The sequence below is a fragment of the Microcaecilia unicolor genome, unplaced genomic scaffold (assembly GCF_901765095.1).
Source record: "Microcaecilia unicolor unplaced genomic scaffold, aMicUni1.1, whole genome shotgun sequence".
Classification (NCBI taxonomy): domain Eukaryota; kingdom Metazoa; phylum Chordata; class Amphibia; order Gymnophiona; family Siphonopidae; genus Microcaecilia; species Microcaecilia unicolor.
The window spans coordinates 215,058-233,111 of NW_021963049.1; the positions used below are offsets into that span (position 1 = coordinate 215,058).

At 50.2% G+C, this 18,054-nt stretch overlaps 1 protein-coding gene across 1 annotated transcript in view; it reads left to right on the top strand.

Annotated features, from left to right (window-relative positions):
- The window catches only part of LOC115458839 (reversion-inducing cysteine-rich protein with Kazal motifs-like), a gene marked incomplete at its 5' end in the record, with an annotated part of 203,992 nt that extends 187,689 nt beyond the window's left edge, over window positions 1–16,303 (top strand). Inside the window, one exon of the mRNA XM_030188665.1 lies at window positions 16,058–16,303. Coding sequence (XP_030044525.1) covers window positions 16,058–16,303 — 246 coding nt within the window. The remainder of the gene's footprint in view (window positions 1–16,057) is intronic.
- Window positions 16,304–18,054: the final 1,751 nt, after the last annotated feature.

Genomic DNA, 18,054 nt, shown 5'->3' on the forward strand with positions numbered 1-18,054 from the left:
TGTTTCTCAGCTGACATTTTCTCAGTTTAACTGAAATGTTCTTGTGAAGTGGTTCATTCGACAAGCAGCCCATGAATCATTTGAATTCTGCTTCTGCCGCTGATGATTCTTTGTGATCACGGGCAAGTCACTCACTCTCCATTGCTTCAGGTACAAACATATCCTCATTTATTAACCTGTATTAATATATTAACACATGTTAATATGAGTTAATGCACGTTAAATAATGCAAGCCTCATAGGACCTGTTTGCTCATTGTGTTCTTAACTCTAATTAATACAGCAAAAAATAGTTATCAATAGATTAACCAGTTCAGCATTTTTTGCCATGTAAATTTGTTTTTTTGGAAAGTTAAATCTGTTCATTAGTGACCTTGTTTTAACTGGCAATTTTCCTTTTAACTCAAAAAAATTGCTGTCTTTATGGATTTTAAATTATATGCTGAATTACCAAAGTCCACCACGCTAACCACTAGGCCACTCCTCCACTAAACTGGTAGTTTAGATAAAAATACCAGTAAAGCAACATAAAAAAGCAGTATAATAAAACGCACCTTCTGAAGCTGACTCCGTGGCTTCAGTGAAGGGTTCGTAACATCGTAAGTCTGTCACATCTCTCTCTGCCCCGCCCGCGCATCAAAACGTGATGACGTCGAGGGCGGCGGACCTATCAGAGGGAACTGCGTCAAAACGTCATGACACAAGGGTGGAGCACAGACAGATGTGACAGACTTACGAATGATATGAATCCTTCAATGAAGCCACGGTGTCAGCTTCACAACGTTGCAGGTGCGTTTTATTACACTACATAGCTCATGAGTCACAGTGTCTAAATAGCCTGGCTATGTTTCTCCCTAATTTTGCAGTTAAACATCGCAGGGTGGCTGCGGGCGGGGGGGGGGGGGTATGGAACAGAGGACAATCGCTGGGTGGCTGGAGGGGGGGCAGGGGAGACACGAGAATTGCTGCATGGCTCGGGGGGGCATGGGACAGAGGACAATCGCTGAGTGGCTGGAGGGGGGCAGGGGACAGAGGACAATCACACACACTCTCTCACAGACACACTTGCACCCAGTCTCACTCTCTGTCACACACATACACTCGCACGGTGCTGCCAGAGAGGCAAGGGGTCCTGACACCAGAGGGGAGGGAAAGGGGGAGAGGGTCCCGAGACCTGGGAGGGGATCCTGAGACCAGAGGGGAGGGGTCCTCATATCAGAGGGGGAGGAGGGGGTCCTGAGACCACAGAGGGAGGGCGGGAGGTATCTCTGGCACACACACACTCTCTCACAGTCAGTGTTTTTCTCTCACTCACACACTGTCACATTCATTCTCTGTGTCACACACTCAGTCTCATACACTCTCGGTCTCACAGAGAGTCTGTGTATCGCACACATACTCTCTCACACTCTCACACAGTGTATCTGTGTGAAACACACTCTCACACTTGCTCTGTATCACATATGCACTCGCACACACTCTCATTCTCACACAGACACACTGTCTCTCTGACACACACACACTCGCACATTCACTCTCTCACACAGTCACTGTCACACACACTCCAAGGAAAACCTTGCTAGCGCCCATTTCATTTGTGTCAGAAACGGGCCTTTTTTCCTAGTATCCATATATTACTTAAACATGTCTCTGTGTGATATAACTTTAAAACACATCACATTTTATTTAGCATTTAGCTTTCAGATAACATCTTTCATTTTACATACTTTTTAACATTTAACCATCCCTTTGCCCTCTCCCACCAATCCCCTTCTGGCCCCTCTGCATAATTTTTGATCCCTGAGTATGAGCGTGATTTGCCTCAATAGGTAGTGCCTATGTTTCCTGCATAATAATTTGTTCCCCATCTTATATAGGGCCGCCAGCATTTAGTAAACTATGAATATTATGATTTTTTTATGCAGTGATTCACAAATCTGGAAGATCGCATTTAAGCAAGAAATTACAGACTGCAAATTGGGTAACTTCTGAGTCTTCAATAGCTTTATGACTACTAACTTCATCACAGCCATGCTTATCAAAACCAAACATCCCACTTCTCCCAGCCCTTCGTTCTATTAAGAAAGATAAGTTGTGGACTCACATCTTCATTCCTGTCTATAATAATCTCCAGAAGACTAGCGATCTACCATGAATCCTGCTTCTGAGAAAAGCCTCAGCACATGTGGTTATAATCCCCAATCTGACCCTACCCTCTTCAACAGTTTGCGGTACTTTTATCCTTCATGTTATATAGCATGGCATAGCCTATCTTTATCCGAGACATGGAGAATGAGACTCTACCAATAGTCCTAAATGTATCTGACTACTTAGTCTGCATTTCATAATTGGTTAAGTGGTGTAAAACTCTCCTCTCCATAGTTTAAGCTTCCGGCAAAAATTAAGTTTAAAAATATTAAGTTTAACAGATAGCTAATGGATAGCACAGCAGGGCTCAAAGGTTCTGGCTTAAAAAGAAAAAAGTATTTTTTTGTTCTTTGCCAGAAGGGAGGAAGCAATGCTTCTGACCTGAATTAGGTGTTAATTAAGGTTCTGTGTGTGTGAGAGAGAGAGAGAAAAGGTCCCAAGTAACCTTCTCATAAGAGGAAGTTCAGATAGAAGAGGACATCTCTCCGGGTAGGCTGCCTAATGTGACTGTAGTTGCGTATTGTGAAAAGTTCTGGTTATTCCCATCCCCAAAAGGAGACAGTGGAATTATGAAATTATAGTTTTCATATACAAATTGCCTCGCTGTTATCTCAATATACATTTAGAAACAACAATTGTGTTTAAAGTAGACTCATGCTTCCCTAGAGGACTATTAACCATTTGTGGCACACCGTAAGCTAGACGCCAGCCCTGCCTGCTTTTGCGTGCCGTGCACTGAGTTAACGGGGCGGAGTTTTGTACGCGAAGTTCCCTGAATCCATCCGCCGCCAATCAGACGGTGGCGGTTGCGTTCGAGGACACAGATGGTGCAAATTGTAATAGTGCCTTTGCTGGTAGCCGTTGCTTCCTCGTTACTGGGGGTGACGGGTAAGTGGCAAGTGGGGGTTGGTATTTATTGGAGTAGGAAGGTAGCGGTGCGTCCCTGGAGGAGGATGGCTTTGAGAGCCATTGCAATTTGTTAGCGGCATATATGCGGTGAGCATGTGGTAAAGCACTTTGAAAACAAAATTGTCTCCCAGTAAAATGTGTTTTTTTTCCCACCTTAAAGCAGAGAGCTGTGGGTGCAGTGTTGGTTCGTTCACTTGGAGTAATTTAATATATCTATGATAAGCATTCCATTGTTACTGTCCTCTTCAGGTCACTGAAGAAGCACTACAGCAGTCAGGTCGATGTTTAAACTCTGTGTCCAAACTTTTCAGAGCTGCCAAGTTACCTGTTCCAGGAGAGAGAGACTTTGGTCAGGCCTGGCTTGCTCCCAGCCACATCATGGTGCAGGGCTGATCACAATGGTTAGAGCCGTGGCCTACAAAACTACACTACTTTGGGATGTAAGTTTAAAACCAGAACTTGCCAAAATAGCCTCCCTCCTGGAATGGATAATTTGGCAGCTCTGAAACCAGTGGCGTTCCTAGGGGGGCTGACACCCGGGGCAGATCGCCGATGCGCCCCGCCCCCTGGGTGCAGCGACCCCCCCCCCCCCCGGTGCAGTGCGACCCCCTCCCGGCGAAAGGACACCCCCCACCCCTGCAAAAGAACCCCCCCTCAGGTGCACGCCGCTGGGGGGGGGTTCCGCGCCGGTCAGCTTTGTTCGTTTCCATGCTCCCTTTGCCCCGGAACAGGTTACTTCCTGTTCCGGGGCAGAGGGAGCATGGAAACGAACGAAGCTGACCGGCGCGCGGCACCCCCCCTCCCCCCCAGCGGCGTGCACCCGGGGCGGACTGCCCCCACTGCCCCCCCTTGGAACGCCATTGTCTGAAACGCTGGCTCTGGTGTATTTTACATACATTCATTGCCAGATCAAGGGTATCTGATACCCTGCTGAATCTTCAGTCGTAGGTCTCCCCCCTTCCACTTGGGCAGATCTAGGGTTACCATATTTGATCCCCCAAAAAAGAGGACATATGCCCCGCCACCACCACACCCTCGCACCGCCCCCTGTCACATATTCCCCTCCCCCCTGTCACACACCACATCACTCCCCTCTCCGTCACCCCCCTTCCCTTACCTTACTCTACTGCCCTGGTGGTCTAGTGACCTCTTCGGGGCAGGAAAGAGCCCCCTCTTTGCTGCCCGGAGCGCTGCCCTGCATCCTGTTGCTGATCTCAGTGTTGATTCAAAATGGGCGCCAAGAGTTGAAGTCTCGCGATGTCGCTTCAACTCTCGGTGGCCATTTTGAATCAGTGCCGAGATCAGCAACAGGATGCAGGGCAGCACAGGAAAGAGGGGGCTCTTTCCTGCCCCGAAGGTGGAAGAGGTCACTAGACCACCAGGGCAGTAGAGTAGTAAGTAAGGGGAGGGGAGGGCATGGAGGCTAGCATAGGACGGCCCGCTAGCCTTCCCGTTTGTCCAGAAATCCGGACAAATGGGCAGATTGGCAAAACCCGCCTAGTTTCCCAGACATGTCCTCAAAAAGAGGACATGTCCGGGTAAATCCGGACATACTGTAACCCTAGGCAGATCAACTCCCCCTCCCCCCCCCCAACCAGTCCAGCATCCACTGTCCCCTCCCTCCATAGTCTAGCATCCCTATTCCTGTCCTTCACTGTTGCGGTGACCAGCATTGCCTCTTTTCCTCCCCTGGAGAGCAGCATCACTGCTCCCTCCCTCCATAGTCTAGCATCCCTATTCCTGTCCTTCACTGTTGCGGTGACCAGCATTGCCTCTTTTCCTCCTCTGGAGAGCAGCATCACTGCTTTCACTCTGCCCCACCCCCAGTATCTCCTATCTCTACTCCTATCCAGTGGCTCCCCTCCATTCCCTGCCATATATGCCTTACTTTTTCCCAGACTTAGTGCTTGTGTGGGGCCTTTAAATACAGACCCATGCTCAATCATAACCCACCCCCATGATACAGGATCTCTTGTCAGAGGGAGAGTGGCACACTGCAGTGCTTGGATGTAGGCCTGTCTGTAAAGGCCCCATGCCAGCACTGTGGGTTTTTAATTTTTGCCCAGTATCTTGAAAGGATAGGGTAACAGTGGCAAGAACATGGGGAGAGATGCTGAAGATAGGGAAAGAGAGAGGAGGTGCTCTTCTGTTATCTCCTAAATGCTGCTGGCCTATGCAGACACCTAGTCAACCCAGTGGCAGGGCTGGCCCTGGCACCTGTATCTGGAGAACTGCAAAGCTACACACATAGCAGTGAAATTGAACTTTTATTTATACCTGTATAGTTAGGTGGCTTAAATTAGGCAACTGATCTGTTGACTCTTATTTCTTGTTATATTGTGGAAGTTAAAACAACTAGTTAAAACCCTGGGGGCTCAGGTCTAGCACCCATGGGGTTTTTTTCCCATCCTGAAAAAAGTGCTTGCCAGATATAGCACAGTTTTCACATTGTTAGAAATAGCTCCCAGATAACCTGAGAACCTATTCAAAGAAAGAACTTCCAAAAACAAATTGGTGAAGCAAGTCTTATTTAATTTATTATTTAAAAATACACTCTTGCAAGAATGGGTGTCTCTGATAACAAGCAGGCACACATACCCCTTGATTCTTACAGCTTATATTCCTTTCACTTGTAACATAGGTTTCTGCCCCTAAATTCTTAATTGGATATTGATTTCTCATCTTTAACCTATTACATCAGTTCTAGGCATCATATGGCCAACTCCCCCCCCCCCCCCCCCCCCCCCCCCCACTCCCGACTGTTCCCCTTGTCTTTTCTTCCATGGCTACAGAGTTTATCTTGCAGGTGTCCAGTGATGGGTAGCTGTCATGCGTGGCTTACATTCTTTTCTCTCAGCCTTCAGGCCTTCCTGTCCTTGAGACTTTCATACATTTCTGCATCAGCAGTTTGGGCTCCCCCCCCCCCCCCCCCCCCGGTCTCCTCCTACTGGTTATCTTGCTTCTCACATTGCTTATTAACTAGCACATCCTATCCTTTGAACTGCCACAGTTCCTTTTGTTAGTAATTGTAAAAACCATCTGAAAGTGTTTTATTAATTAAAGTGGTGGTCCTTATTAAAAGGGGCTTGCAATATTAGTACACACACTCGCACTAGAGAGCTGCACGGCTTCCGTCCCCGCGGGAATCCCGCAGGGACGGAGGCAGTTCCTGCGGGGTTCCCGCGGGGATGGAAGCTGTTCTGCGGGGTTCCCGCGGGGACGGAGTCAGTTCCTGCGGGGTTCCCGCGGGGATGAAACCAGTTCTGTGGGCTTCCCGTGGAATTGTAAGCTCCACCTGCACCAGCCTCTCATCTACCGAATACCAATTTCTTTGAGTGCTGTCTCCTCCTCCTCCTCCTCTTCCTCCTTGCTTTAACAGCATAAATGTGGAAAGTCTTCCATTAAGGAGGTGGTAGAGTCACAAATGATGACGGAATTCAAAAAGGCATGGGATGAACACAGAGGATCTCTAATTAGAAAATGGAAGTTATAAAAAACCTAACCTTAAATGGCTGCATGTGTGTGGATGTGTCAAGTGACGCTTAGATGGCGACTCTGGCTGTGATGAACTAGGGCTGATACCTGGCAGACTTGTATGGTCTGTGTCTCATACATGGCAATCTGGTGTAGGATGGGCTGGAAAGGGCTTAGACAGTAACTTCAGTGGCTGTAACATGAGGACAGTGCTGGACAGACTTTTATGGTCTGTGTCCCACAAATGAGAACATGAATAGGCTGGAGTGGGCTTCGATGGCAACTCCAGCAGTTGTAACATAAGGATGGGGCCAGATAGACTTCTGTGGTCTTTGTTCCAGAAACACGAAAGAAAGACCATAATCAAGTATATAATATCACACTTGTTGATTTAATGATGAATTGATCATGAGTGTGACTATTGGGCAGAGTGGATGGACCGTTCAGGTCTATTTGCTGTCACTTACTATGTTACTATTAATCCTCTTTGCTCTCAGGCTGGTGCACAGACCTCAGCTCTGACACAGGCACGAGAATCAGATGTCACCTGACCTACTGGCACGTGCAAGTGGCGACCTCTCAGCACACACTGCCAGTGAATCAGAGACAAATCTTACATGTGCGCACCAGAGTGTTCCAACTTCCGTTCCTTCCTTGCCTACAGTGCTGTGGCTCAAATCCAGAGAGAGACTGAGGGAGCTGACTGGAATTTTCTTTTATGTACCATTAAATTCTTATGGGGATGGGTGGGGATGGGTTAAATTCTTGCGGGGACGGGTGGGGATGGGTTGGGATGGTTTAAATTTTTGCGGGGATGGGTGGGGACGGGTAAGATTCCAATGGGGATGGGTGGGGACGGGTAAGATTCCAGTGGGGACGGGCGGGGATGGGTAAGATTTCTGTCCCCGTGCAACTCTCTAACTCGCACAAGTATAGTTCCCTAAAGATTTCTTTTTTACAAGGGCATAAGCTATGTATTTTACCTTTGCAACTTTGTTAAGTGAAAAAGCAATATCTTTACACATTTCTCACAAGAGGAACAGAGATAGGCTGCTTCGACTGCCAGCGTCTTTCAAGCCCTGAAACTTAAATACTTGCCAGATATTCACAGCACAGTTTTTAGAAGGCAAGAGACAGACCGCTATTTCACTTGTTCTTTTCATGAGGCTCTACAGCAGAATGTTTCTTCAGTATGAAACCCTGGGGCTCAGTTTCAGCACCTTCAGGTCTTCATGCTCTGAAACACAGGTGCTTGCCAGATATCTGAGCACAGTTTTCAGAGGAATTTTCTAAAGTCTGCAGTCATCATAATATTTCACTTTAACAACTGACAACTCTGCACTCCCCCCACACTGCCTGGTCTACCAAGGATTTCACAATATTAAAAAAATATATGTACAGAGCAGAATTTCCTACAATTTGTTTGCCCCAGGACAGCGGAGGGAAACTCTTGCCACATTTTAATCCCTTCATTCAGATAGAAGCTCTCCATGCCTGCATTTTTCAGATAGCTAATTCACTGGCTTTTCCTAAGTTGCTTTTCCACCATGAAAAAGAAATGTACCGTCATTGCTCACTCACAGTGTCTCTAGAGAGCCCAACCATACTGGGGGCTCACTGGTGAACTAATTTTGTATTGGTTATAATTTAACTACTTCTCGCAGTGCTTCTGCCACGCTCACTTACATTTTTGATGACAGCCTCTTTTCCTTAATTTTTAATGTCTCAATGCCCCCTTCTTTCTGTGGGTTCTAGTGGTTACTGTTTCTTGGTCAACTTTGTCTGTGAAGACTGCTGATCTCTTTTCTAATTTTCTTTATATGAGAAATGATGCTTCCTTAGCATCCATACCAGACAAGTAGAGAACCTGTGGTTATGTCCATCGCCAAGTAGTTCTTTGTGATTCACTCCTAAGGGTATTGTGCACCCATACAATGGTCAGTATTCTCTCTGTCTCCAGTGGATAGTGGATGGCCCGTGGAAGCTAATAGTTGTCCTTTTCAGCCAGCCTCTGACCCAGTGTATCAGTAGTGCAGGTGGTTGCTACCTGATGGATGATGCTCCTTCTAAATATGCTGAAAATTTGGCTGGAGCTGGGGTAACATTTGGTGCTACTGAGCCCCCCCCCCCCCCCCCAACTCCTTTGCTATGCTGCAATTTGATAAGGAATTGGAAGAAGCTAAATGCTTTTATGCTGCCTTTTGTTATCGCACGTCCAGTTTCACTCAAGTTCACTCTTTATTATGTCTTCTGTATTCATTTAATCATTTTTATATCGCCATTTAGGTGCTCTGTTTTCACCATGAGGTAAGTCATACCTACTCTTTCCAGCGGGTCTCTTGACGCTGCCTTCCGTTCAGCTTACTATTTTTACCTCTTTCTACCTGCAGTTTTCTCCAGCATTTTGAGAGACAGCAGTTGTGAAAATTGTGTTGCTGTTTCAGTTCTAATGGTCAGTCTAAGGGCAGGAACTTCTCGCACTGAGCCACCTTCCATTCTTAGTTGCATCTTCATCGCTCCTTCACAGTTTGTGTCATGGTAGTTTCTGGTCCTTATTTTCTTTGTCAGGGAACTCAAGTTTTTTCTTTTGTGGTGTGGGAACAGCAACTTCTTGAGTTCTGGATGTTTCTTATTTTTTTTTTAAATATTTTTATTAAAGAATGGTACACACTTCAAGCATGTTGAAGCATATAACATCAAATCTCCAAGCAAAGCTTCAATAAAACAGGTACAAAAAATTAACTACACTCGTGTTCCATTCACATTTTATATGCTAAATCCCCCCAACAACTAACCCCTCCATTCCTTTCCCCCTCCCCTCTCTTCCCTTACTCTGTGTTCACTGGGGTAGGCAATGGCTGCCTTGCCAGGTAATCTTGCGGTGCTTTCCAAGTGTCCATGTACATTCTGAGGAACTTCCTCGTGGGGTGAGGTGCCTGTAATAATTCCCAAGAAGCCACCTGCACCATGCTAGCCTTCCACTCGGCCAAGGATGGGGGGGTCCTTCCCCACGAAATGGTGGAGCACTGTCTTCCGGGCCAACATCAACGCCAGAAGCGCAAATCAACACTGGTAATCCACAAAGTCCTGATCATGAAGAGCAGGATCCAGGCCCAGGTGAAGAGACGCGTATGTCCATTCATATGTTATTCCCAAAACTGTTTCTATAACAGACAGGACCCCAGACTAGAAAGGCTATAGCTTAATACATTCCAAAAAGTGATGTATCGTGGTACCCTTTTCTGTTTTCCACTTGTTACATATATCGGTATCCCATAAACCCATAATTTCCCCTTACATTTAGAAAAATAAACTTCATTAGCTTCAGCAGCAGATGAATCCAGGAACTGATGGGTTGTATCCATCTACCAGCAGGTGGAGATAGAGAACACTAAAAGCAGGCATAGACCCTCTGTGTACCGGTCCTTCTACCTTTAGTATATCTCTATCTCCAGCAGGTGGTGGACGGAGCTTGCCAGCTCCTGGATTCTCATTTGAGGGGGCTCCTGGGTGTCCCAGTTGAGCTGGAGTGTGTGGCTGTCTGTGCCCAATTTAGAGGCATACTTGTGTGACAGGTCCCTGCCTTACCTGTTTTTCCCCTTCTACTACTACAAATCATTTCTATAGCGCTACCAGTCGTACACAGCGCTTCACAATTTAACATGAAGAAAAGACAGTCCCTGCTCAAAAGAGCTTACAATCTAAATCAGTACAGACAGACAGGACAAATAAGGGATTAGGGTAGGACAGACTCGGTGGGTTGTCAGTGCTGTTTCTTCTGTGGCTTTCTGTGCTCTTAGCTCACGGTAAAAAATAAAAAAAAAGAGACCTCCTGAGACACAGACAGCACGTTTCCAGACCTGAGCTCCTTTGACCAGGTGCTGGGGCACCATCTGCAGCTCCTCCGGGGCCGGGTTTCACTTCCCTCGTTGCTGGGTGAGTGTTACAGCTTTCTGAATTCACGTCTTTTCTCCCCGTGTCAGCGCTAGCGCTTTATGGCAGCAGAGACAGCTAAACGCTGCCCTCATTGTGGTAAGAGGCGCAGCATAGCGGGACTCTGTAGTGCAGGCTGCATGGAGGAATCGGGGCCTGAGAGTCGGATGGCGGTCTCCGATGGGGTTTCCTGCGCTCCGCAGCTCGGGACAGGCGCCATCTTGGATTCGCCGGGGGATGCTGTTAGCGTGGTTCCTGCAGCGGAGGAGTGCACAGGGATGGCGAAAACGCTTGTAGAAGCCAGCCAGAGGTCTCAGGAGACTCGGGGGTTAGGAGCTACAGAGGCTTTGGCCTCTCAGGGACAGGGTGACCCGTTTTCCCCTGAATTTATTTTATTGATGCTTCCATATCATCAAGCTGATCAATCCATAGACTGGTGGGTTGTGTCCATCTACCAGCAGGTGGAGATAGAGAGCAAACTTTTGCCTCCCTATATGTGGTCATGTGCTGCCGGAAACTCCTTAGTATGTTCTCTATCTCAGCAGGTGGTGGTCACACACAGCAGCAGCTCTGGCTAGGCCTCCAAGCCTAATCCTTAGGTTTTGTTGAGGCCTGGGGTTGAGGGCTCTTTTGAGCAAGTGCAAACCTGGTGGTGCCAGGTCCCTCCTTTTCTCCCCCCTCCCGCTGGCTCCGTTTAAAAAAAAAAAAAAATTTTAAACGTCTTTAAAGGCGTTTATTTTGGCGTTTATTTAAACGTTCATTGCAGCTACTCACTGGGACACCAGTTCGTTACAGCTCGGAGCGGCAAGCAGGTAATTTTACCTTTTTCTAGCGGGCAGGGGGTTCCCCGATTCTTCTCCTCGTGGCATATGGCGTCGGAGGGCGAGGGCGCAAAGGGTCGCTCCCCGGATCGCTGGAGCGCTTCTAGAGGGGATGCGGGGGTTTTACAGCCTGATTCGCCCTTGATGGGTGACAGTTTAGTGACCGATGAATGTCCCGGTCCTTCCTCCGGCGTGGCGGTTTTTCCCGCCATAAACGCCCATCCCCCGCTCCTCGCCTCCGCCATCTTGGCCGGCCACGCGGCTCGGACGGCTTCTTCGGGGGCCGCCCTTGAGGTTGGAGACATTAATGCCATGAACGCCCTTAATTTGGGCGACGGCACAAAACCGGCTAATGTTAAGAGCCGTTCTTCCCGCGCGGCTCCTTCGCGGAGTTTCGCGCCGGACGCCATTTTGGATGCGCAGCATGTCTCTCCCCCGCTATTTCGAGCGCCGGTTGAGAGTGCGTCTAGGGCTGTTGCCCAGGCTGCGGAAGTGCACAGTCTGGGGGGTTTCTCCCCCGAGTTTGTTTTGCTGCTGCATCAGGCCTTCCTCATGCACAACGCTGCCCCTGCTCCCTCGTCTGGTAAAGAGGTTGAGGTTCCCAGAGGCAAACGCCCTCGGGTTGATTCCCAGGCCTTGGAGGAATTTGTCTCCTCCGATGTAGATGAGGGCAGCGTGTCTGAGGTCTCCCAACGGTCCTTTGCGGATTCCTTGGAGGAGACGGATCCCCGCTCGGTTGGAGCGGATGACCCCTCTGCAGCGCGGCTTTTTAGCCCAGAGGATTTGCCCAACCTGTTGTTACAGGCCATGGACACTTTGAAGATTTCCTCTCCGGAGGACGTCTCTCCCTCAGCCCCTGTTGGCTCTGCCATTATGCTGGGGACGAAGCGCCCGCCTAGAACCTTCCACGTGCATGATGCCATGCACACCTTAATTTCGGCTCAATGGGATGCCCCAGAAGCGAGCCTTAAAGTGGCTAGGGCTATGTCCCGCCTCTATCCTTTGGCTGTGAGTGAGCGTGAGGCCGATCTGTGGCCTACCGTGGATTCTTTAATCACTGCGGTGACTAAGAAAACGGCGTTGCCGGTGGAAGGTGGCACGGCCCTAAAGGACGCCCAAGACAGAAGATTGGAGGCGGCCTTAAGGTCGTCCTTTGAGGCGGCTGCTTTAAGTTTGCAGGCCTCAGTTTGCGGCTCCTATGTGGCCAGGGCGTGCCTGACTATGGTGCAGCGGGCTTCCCCCTCGGATCATTCCTTGAGGGCTGATTGGCCGGCCCTGGAATCGGGCTTAGCCTATTTGGCAGACTTGCTGTATGATGTCTTGAGAGCCTCAGCTAAAGGCATGGCTCAGACAGTCTCTGCGCGGCGGTGGCTTTGGCTGAAACATTGGTCTGCTGACCACGCCTCTAAATCCCGCCTGGCTAGATTGCCTTTTAAAGGCAAGCTGCTCTTTGGGGTCGAGCTGGACAAAATCGTGACCGATCTCGGCACGTCTAAGGGCAAGAAGTTACCAGAGGTCAGGGCTCGGGCTAGTGCTCGTCCCGGTACCTCCAGAGGACGGTTTCAGGAAGCCCGTCGGTACCGCCCGGGCAGGTCGGGTTCTTCTGCCCCCTCTTCCTTTAAGAGGAATTTCTCCCCCAAGCAGCATTCCTTTCGCAGAGACCGCCGTCCCGGAGGTGCTCCCTCCAGTCCTCCCCCAGGGTCTCGTACCCAATGACGGGGTCTTGGTCCACGCCCCAGTGCAGATTGGAGGACGGCTGTCCTCGTTTCTGGGCGAGTGGACCACAATAACTTCAGACGCTTGGGTGCTGGAAGTCATCAGAGACGGCTACAAGCTAGAGTTCTGCCGACCCTTAAGAGACGGGTTTGTACTCTCTCCCTGCAAGTCTCCGGTCAAAGCTGTGGCAGTGCAGCAGACTTTGGACAATCTGATCCGCCTGGGTGCGGTCGTTCCGGTGCCAGAAAGTCAGCTTGGCAAGGGGCGTTACTCCATTTACTTTGTGGTACCAAAGAAAGGAGGTTCTGTCCGGCCTATCCTCGACCTCAAAGGGGTCAATCGGGCCTTGAAAGTGCGGCACTTTCGCATGGAGACTCTCCGCTCTGTTATAGCGGCAGTGAAGGCAGGGGAGTACCTGGCATCCTTGGACATCAAGGAAGCATACTTGCATATTCCCATCTGGCCTCCTCATCAACGCTTTCTGCGTTTTGCAGTCCTGGGCCGACACTTCCAGTTCAGAGCCCTCCCTTTCGGGTTGGCTACTGCTCGGCGGACCTTTTCCAAAGTAATGGTGGTCATAGCGGCCTTCCTGCGAAAGGAAGGAGTACAAGTCCATCCTTATCTGGACGACTGGTTGATCCGAGCCCGGAGAGTGGCAGCTATCTGCTCAGGCGTTCTTGGACATCACGAAGCGCTGGGGCCAGCCGAGCCTAGATCTGATGGCGTCATCGGCCAATTGCCAAGTGCCGCGCTTTTTCAGCAGAGGACGGGACCCTCGATCCCTGGGAGTAGATGCTCTTCTCCAACAGTGGCCGACACAAGAGCTTCTCTATGTGTTCCCGCCCTGGCCCATGTTGGGCAGGGTGCTAGACCGGGTGGCAAAGCATCCCGGCAGGGTAATCCTGGTGGGTCCGGATTGGCCCAGACGTCCCTGGTATGCGGACTTGATCAGGCTCTCAGTCGACGATCCTCTGCGGCTGCCAGTGGAGCAGGGCCTGTTACATCAGGGTCCCGTGGTGATGGAGGATCCCTCCCCCTTTGGTCTTACGGCCTGGCTATTGAGCGGCAGCGTCTGAGGAAGAAGGGCTTCTCAGACAAGGTCATCGCCACTATGCTGAGAGCGAGGAAGCGCTCTACTTCTACTGCTTACGCCAGGGTTTGGCGTATCTTTGCAGCGTGGTGTGAAGCAGGCTCACTTTCTCCTTTCACTGCTCCAATTTCTTCAGTGTTGGCGTTCCTGCAAGAAGGTCTGGACAAAGGCCTGTCGCTCAGTTCCCTTAAAGTCCAGGTAGCGGCTCTGGCTTGCTTCAGGGGCCGCCTGAAGGGTGCTTCCCTGGCTTCGCAGCCAGATGTGGTGCGCTTTCTCAAGGGAGTTAATCACCTGCGCCCTCCTCTGCACTCAGTGGTGCCTGCGTGGAATCTCAACCTGGTGCTAAGAGCATTGCAGAAGCCGCCGTTTGAACCCTTGTCAAGGGCATCTCTGAAAGACCTGACGTTGAAAGCAGTCTTTTTGGTGGCTATCACTTCAGCCAGAAGAGTTTCCGAGCTCCAGGTGCTCTCATGTCGAGAGCCTTTTCTGCAGTTCACTGAGGCAGGAGTGACTATTCGCACAGTGCCTTCCTTTCTGCCCAAGATTGTTTCTCGCTTCCATGTGAATCAGCAGCTCTGTCTCCCTTCCTTTCGTAGGGAGGACTACCCAGAGGAGTACTCTGCTCTTAAATATCTGGATGTGAGACGAGTCATCATCAGATACTTGGAAGTGACCAATGATTTCCGGAAATCGGATCATCTGTTTGTCCTGTATGCAGGTCCTCGTAGGGGTCTGCAGGCTGCTAAGCCTACAGTGGCAAGATGGGTCAAGGAAGCCATTGCAGCGGCTTATGTGGCCGCGGGGAAGGTGCCGCCTATCCAGCTGAAGGCTCACTCCACAAGAGCTCAGGCGGCCTCGATGGCAGAGGCCGGTTCCGTCTCCTTGGAAGAGATATGCAAGGCGGCAACTTGGGCTTCGGCCCATACATTCTCCAAGCATTACCGCTTGACTGTGGCTGCTCGGGCGGAGGCCCGGTTTGGAGCTTCAGTGTTGCGGTCAGGGATTTCTATGTCCCGCCCTGGGTGAGTACTGCTTCGGTACATCCCACCAGTCTATGGATTGATCAGCTTGATGATATGGAAGGTAAAATTATGTATAATCATACCTGATAATTTTCTTTCCATTAATCATAGCTGATCAATCCATAGCCCCTCCCAGATATCTGTACTGTTTTTATTCTGGTTGCATTTCAGGTTCAAGTTCAGTCTTCAGTTACTTCAGAAAGACTTCGTGTTCAAGTTTTTTCACTTGGATTCTTCAAGAGTTAAGACGAGTTTGTGTTACAGTGAGCTGCTGCATTCCTCTCCCCTCCGTTTTACGGGGCTGGATTGAGACTTAAAATTCTGCCGGCACTCCCTCCCGCTTCGTGCGGCTGTAGGGCAGTTTTGTACCCCTCCCGCTTCGGCGGTGTTAGGGTCAGTCAGCTCCTCCCGCGGTTGCAGGATAAGCCAGATCCCCCCGCATCGGCGGGTGTGGTGTCCCTCCCCCACTCCGCGGGGATGAGCTGGACGGATTCCCCTCCCCCACTTGTGTGGGGATGAGCTGGGTTAATTCCCCTCCCCCGTTTCGGCGGTGGTGAGCTGGGCAGAGTGTCCCTTCGTGGGTGTAATTCTCTAAGTGCTGAGTCCTGCGGATGGAGCTTTGATATCGACATACTGAGGAGTTTCCGGCAGCACATGACCACATATAGGGAGGCAAAAGTTTGCTCTCTATCTCCACCTGCTGGTAGATGGACACAACCCACCAGTCTATGGATTGATCAGCTATGATTAATGGAAAGAAAATTATCAGGTATGATTATACATAATTTTACCATCAGGCATTTTTATTGAGGAAATCCTCTCCAGGTCCCCTGTCGCTCTCTCTGCCACAGCCTTTCCCTTCTGGGCAGCTGAGTCAGCTTGGTGATGAAGTAGTGGCAGGCACATCTGTCTGAGACAGGCTCTGTCACCTCCTTTTTTCCCCAGCCATCCCTTTTAGAGGGGGCAGGAGAGTCCTCTAGAGCCACGCAGAATTCGGGCCTGGGGAATCTGGAGGAGGGGGAACTTGCTCAGGAGGAGCAGGGCGATACAAAGGCAATTCGGATTTTTCACAGAGAAAAGCTGCCTTCTCTCATTTCAGAGTCCTTGCAGGCGTTAAATATTGAAGATGCGGAGGAAGCAGCTGCTGCGGCGGTGAACGTCAAAATGGCTAACACCAAAAGGCCAGCTTGAGCCTTCCCGGTACATGAGGCAATTAAAGAACTTATTTCGGATCAGTGGTTGGAGGCGGAGGGATCTCTGAAAGTTGCTCGCACTATGGCTCGCCTCTACCCGGTGGGTGAATCTCATCTGAGTCTGTTCGCCTTTCCTAAGGTGGACTTTCTGGTGGCAGCGGTCACCAAGAAAACCACTCTTCCTGTTGGTGGGGTGGCATTGGATATAAAAGATCGCTGTTTGGAGGCATCTTTGAAACTTTCCTTTGAGGTTGCTGCCTTGGCCTGGCAGGCATCTATTTGTAGTTCCTATGCAGTGAGGGCTTGCCTTTCTTGGTTCCAGCAGGTAGTGCAGCAGAGGGCGGAAGTTCCCAGTTCCTTGTCTGACGTGCGCCCCCCCCCCCCCCCCCCGGGATGGAGTCAGGGCTTGCTTACTTGGCTGATGCCCTCTACGATTTGTTTCGGGCCTCAGCCAAACAGATGTCCCTAGGTGTTTCTGCTAGGCGTCTTTTATGGCTGCGGCATTGGGCAGCTGATATGGCTTCGAAACAGCATCTCACAAAATTACCGTTTCGTGGTAAATTGCTGTTCAGTGAGGACTTGGAAAAGATTGTGAAAGATTTGGGTGATTCAAAGTCTCAGCGCCTGCCGGAAGACAAGCCCAAATCCGGGCCCAGAATGCCCTCGGCCAGGCCAAGATTTTGTGTTGCTCGACGGTATCATCCGGGCCGGACGTCAGTTCCATTTCAGCGTTCCAAGTTTCAACAGCGTTCCTTTCGTTCAGACAAAAAGCCCTCTAATCCGGCACAGAGACAGGGTGGCCCCAGCCGGGGTGCCCATTGATGGGGTGCCGGTCCGTTCCTTGCATAGGGACTCTTTCTGGCTCTCTTTCTGGAGGTGTGGGCCAAAATTATGACAGACGTTTGGGTCCTCGACCTAATCAAGCAGGGCTACAAATTGGAGTTGGCGGCACCCATTGGAGACGCCTTTTTGGAGTCCTGCTGCGCTACTGCGACCAAGCGGGCGGCAGTGTCCGACACATTGCGCTCTCTGTTGCAGCTGGGAGTGGTGGTTCCCGTGCCCCTGTCCGAACTTCGAAGGGGTCGCTATGCCATCTACTTCGTAGTTCTTCGCAAAGAGGGATCTTTCCGACTGGTTCTAGACTTACGGAAAGTAAACGAGTCCCTGAGGGTGCGGCGCTCCCCAAAGAGGATGTGAGATAATGTCGAAGTTGGAGGTAAGAGAAAAAGAAATGAGTGGGTAGATGCTACTTTAGCTGGCAATCCTGGAAGGAGGGTATGCCCCCCCTCACCTAATTCCAGGAGTTGACCCACATATCTGCAACTCCCTCGTTGCCACATTTCCCAAGTAGAGAAACCTTGACCTGCAGGGAAATCTGGGGTTTGCACGAGTTCCAAGAACGGTGAGGCTCCCGTGGCCTCCCCCAGTCTCGAGCACCTCCATTCCCACACCCTAGGTAGTGGCCTCCACAAAGGTGATAGAGTACCTCCTGCGACCCTTGTTTGGAGGGTGTTATAGACGGTATATGGGGAAGCCTCCTGAGACCAGAGGTATGCAGGAGCGTATCAAGATGCCCCTATGTGCAGTTCGTGTAGCCAGCAGAGCAAGGCTGCCACATTATAGAGACGTAGGGCTGGTAAGTTTATGCCCCCCTGTTCCCTGAAGCGTTTGAGCTTCAAATACCCTATACAGGCTCTGCGATTTGAGCAGATAAATGAGGTCACCACTCTCCTATATGTCACCTCCTCT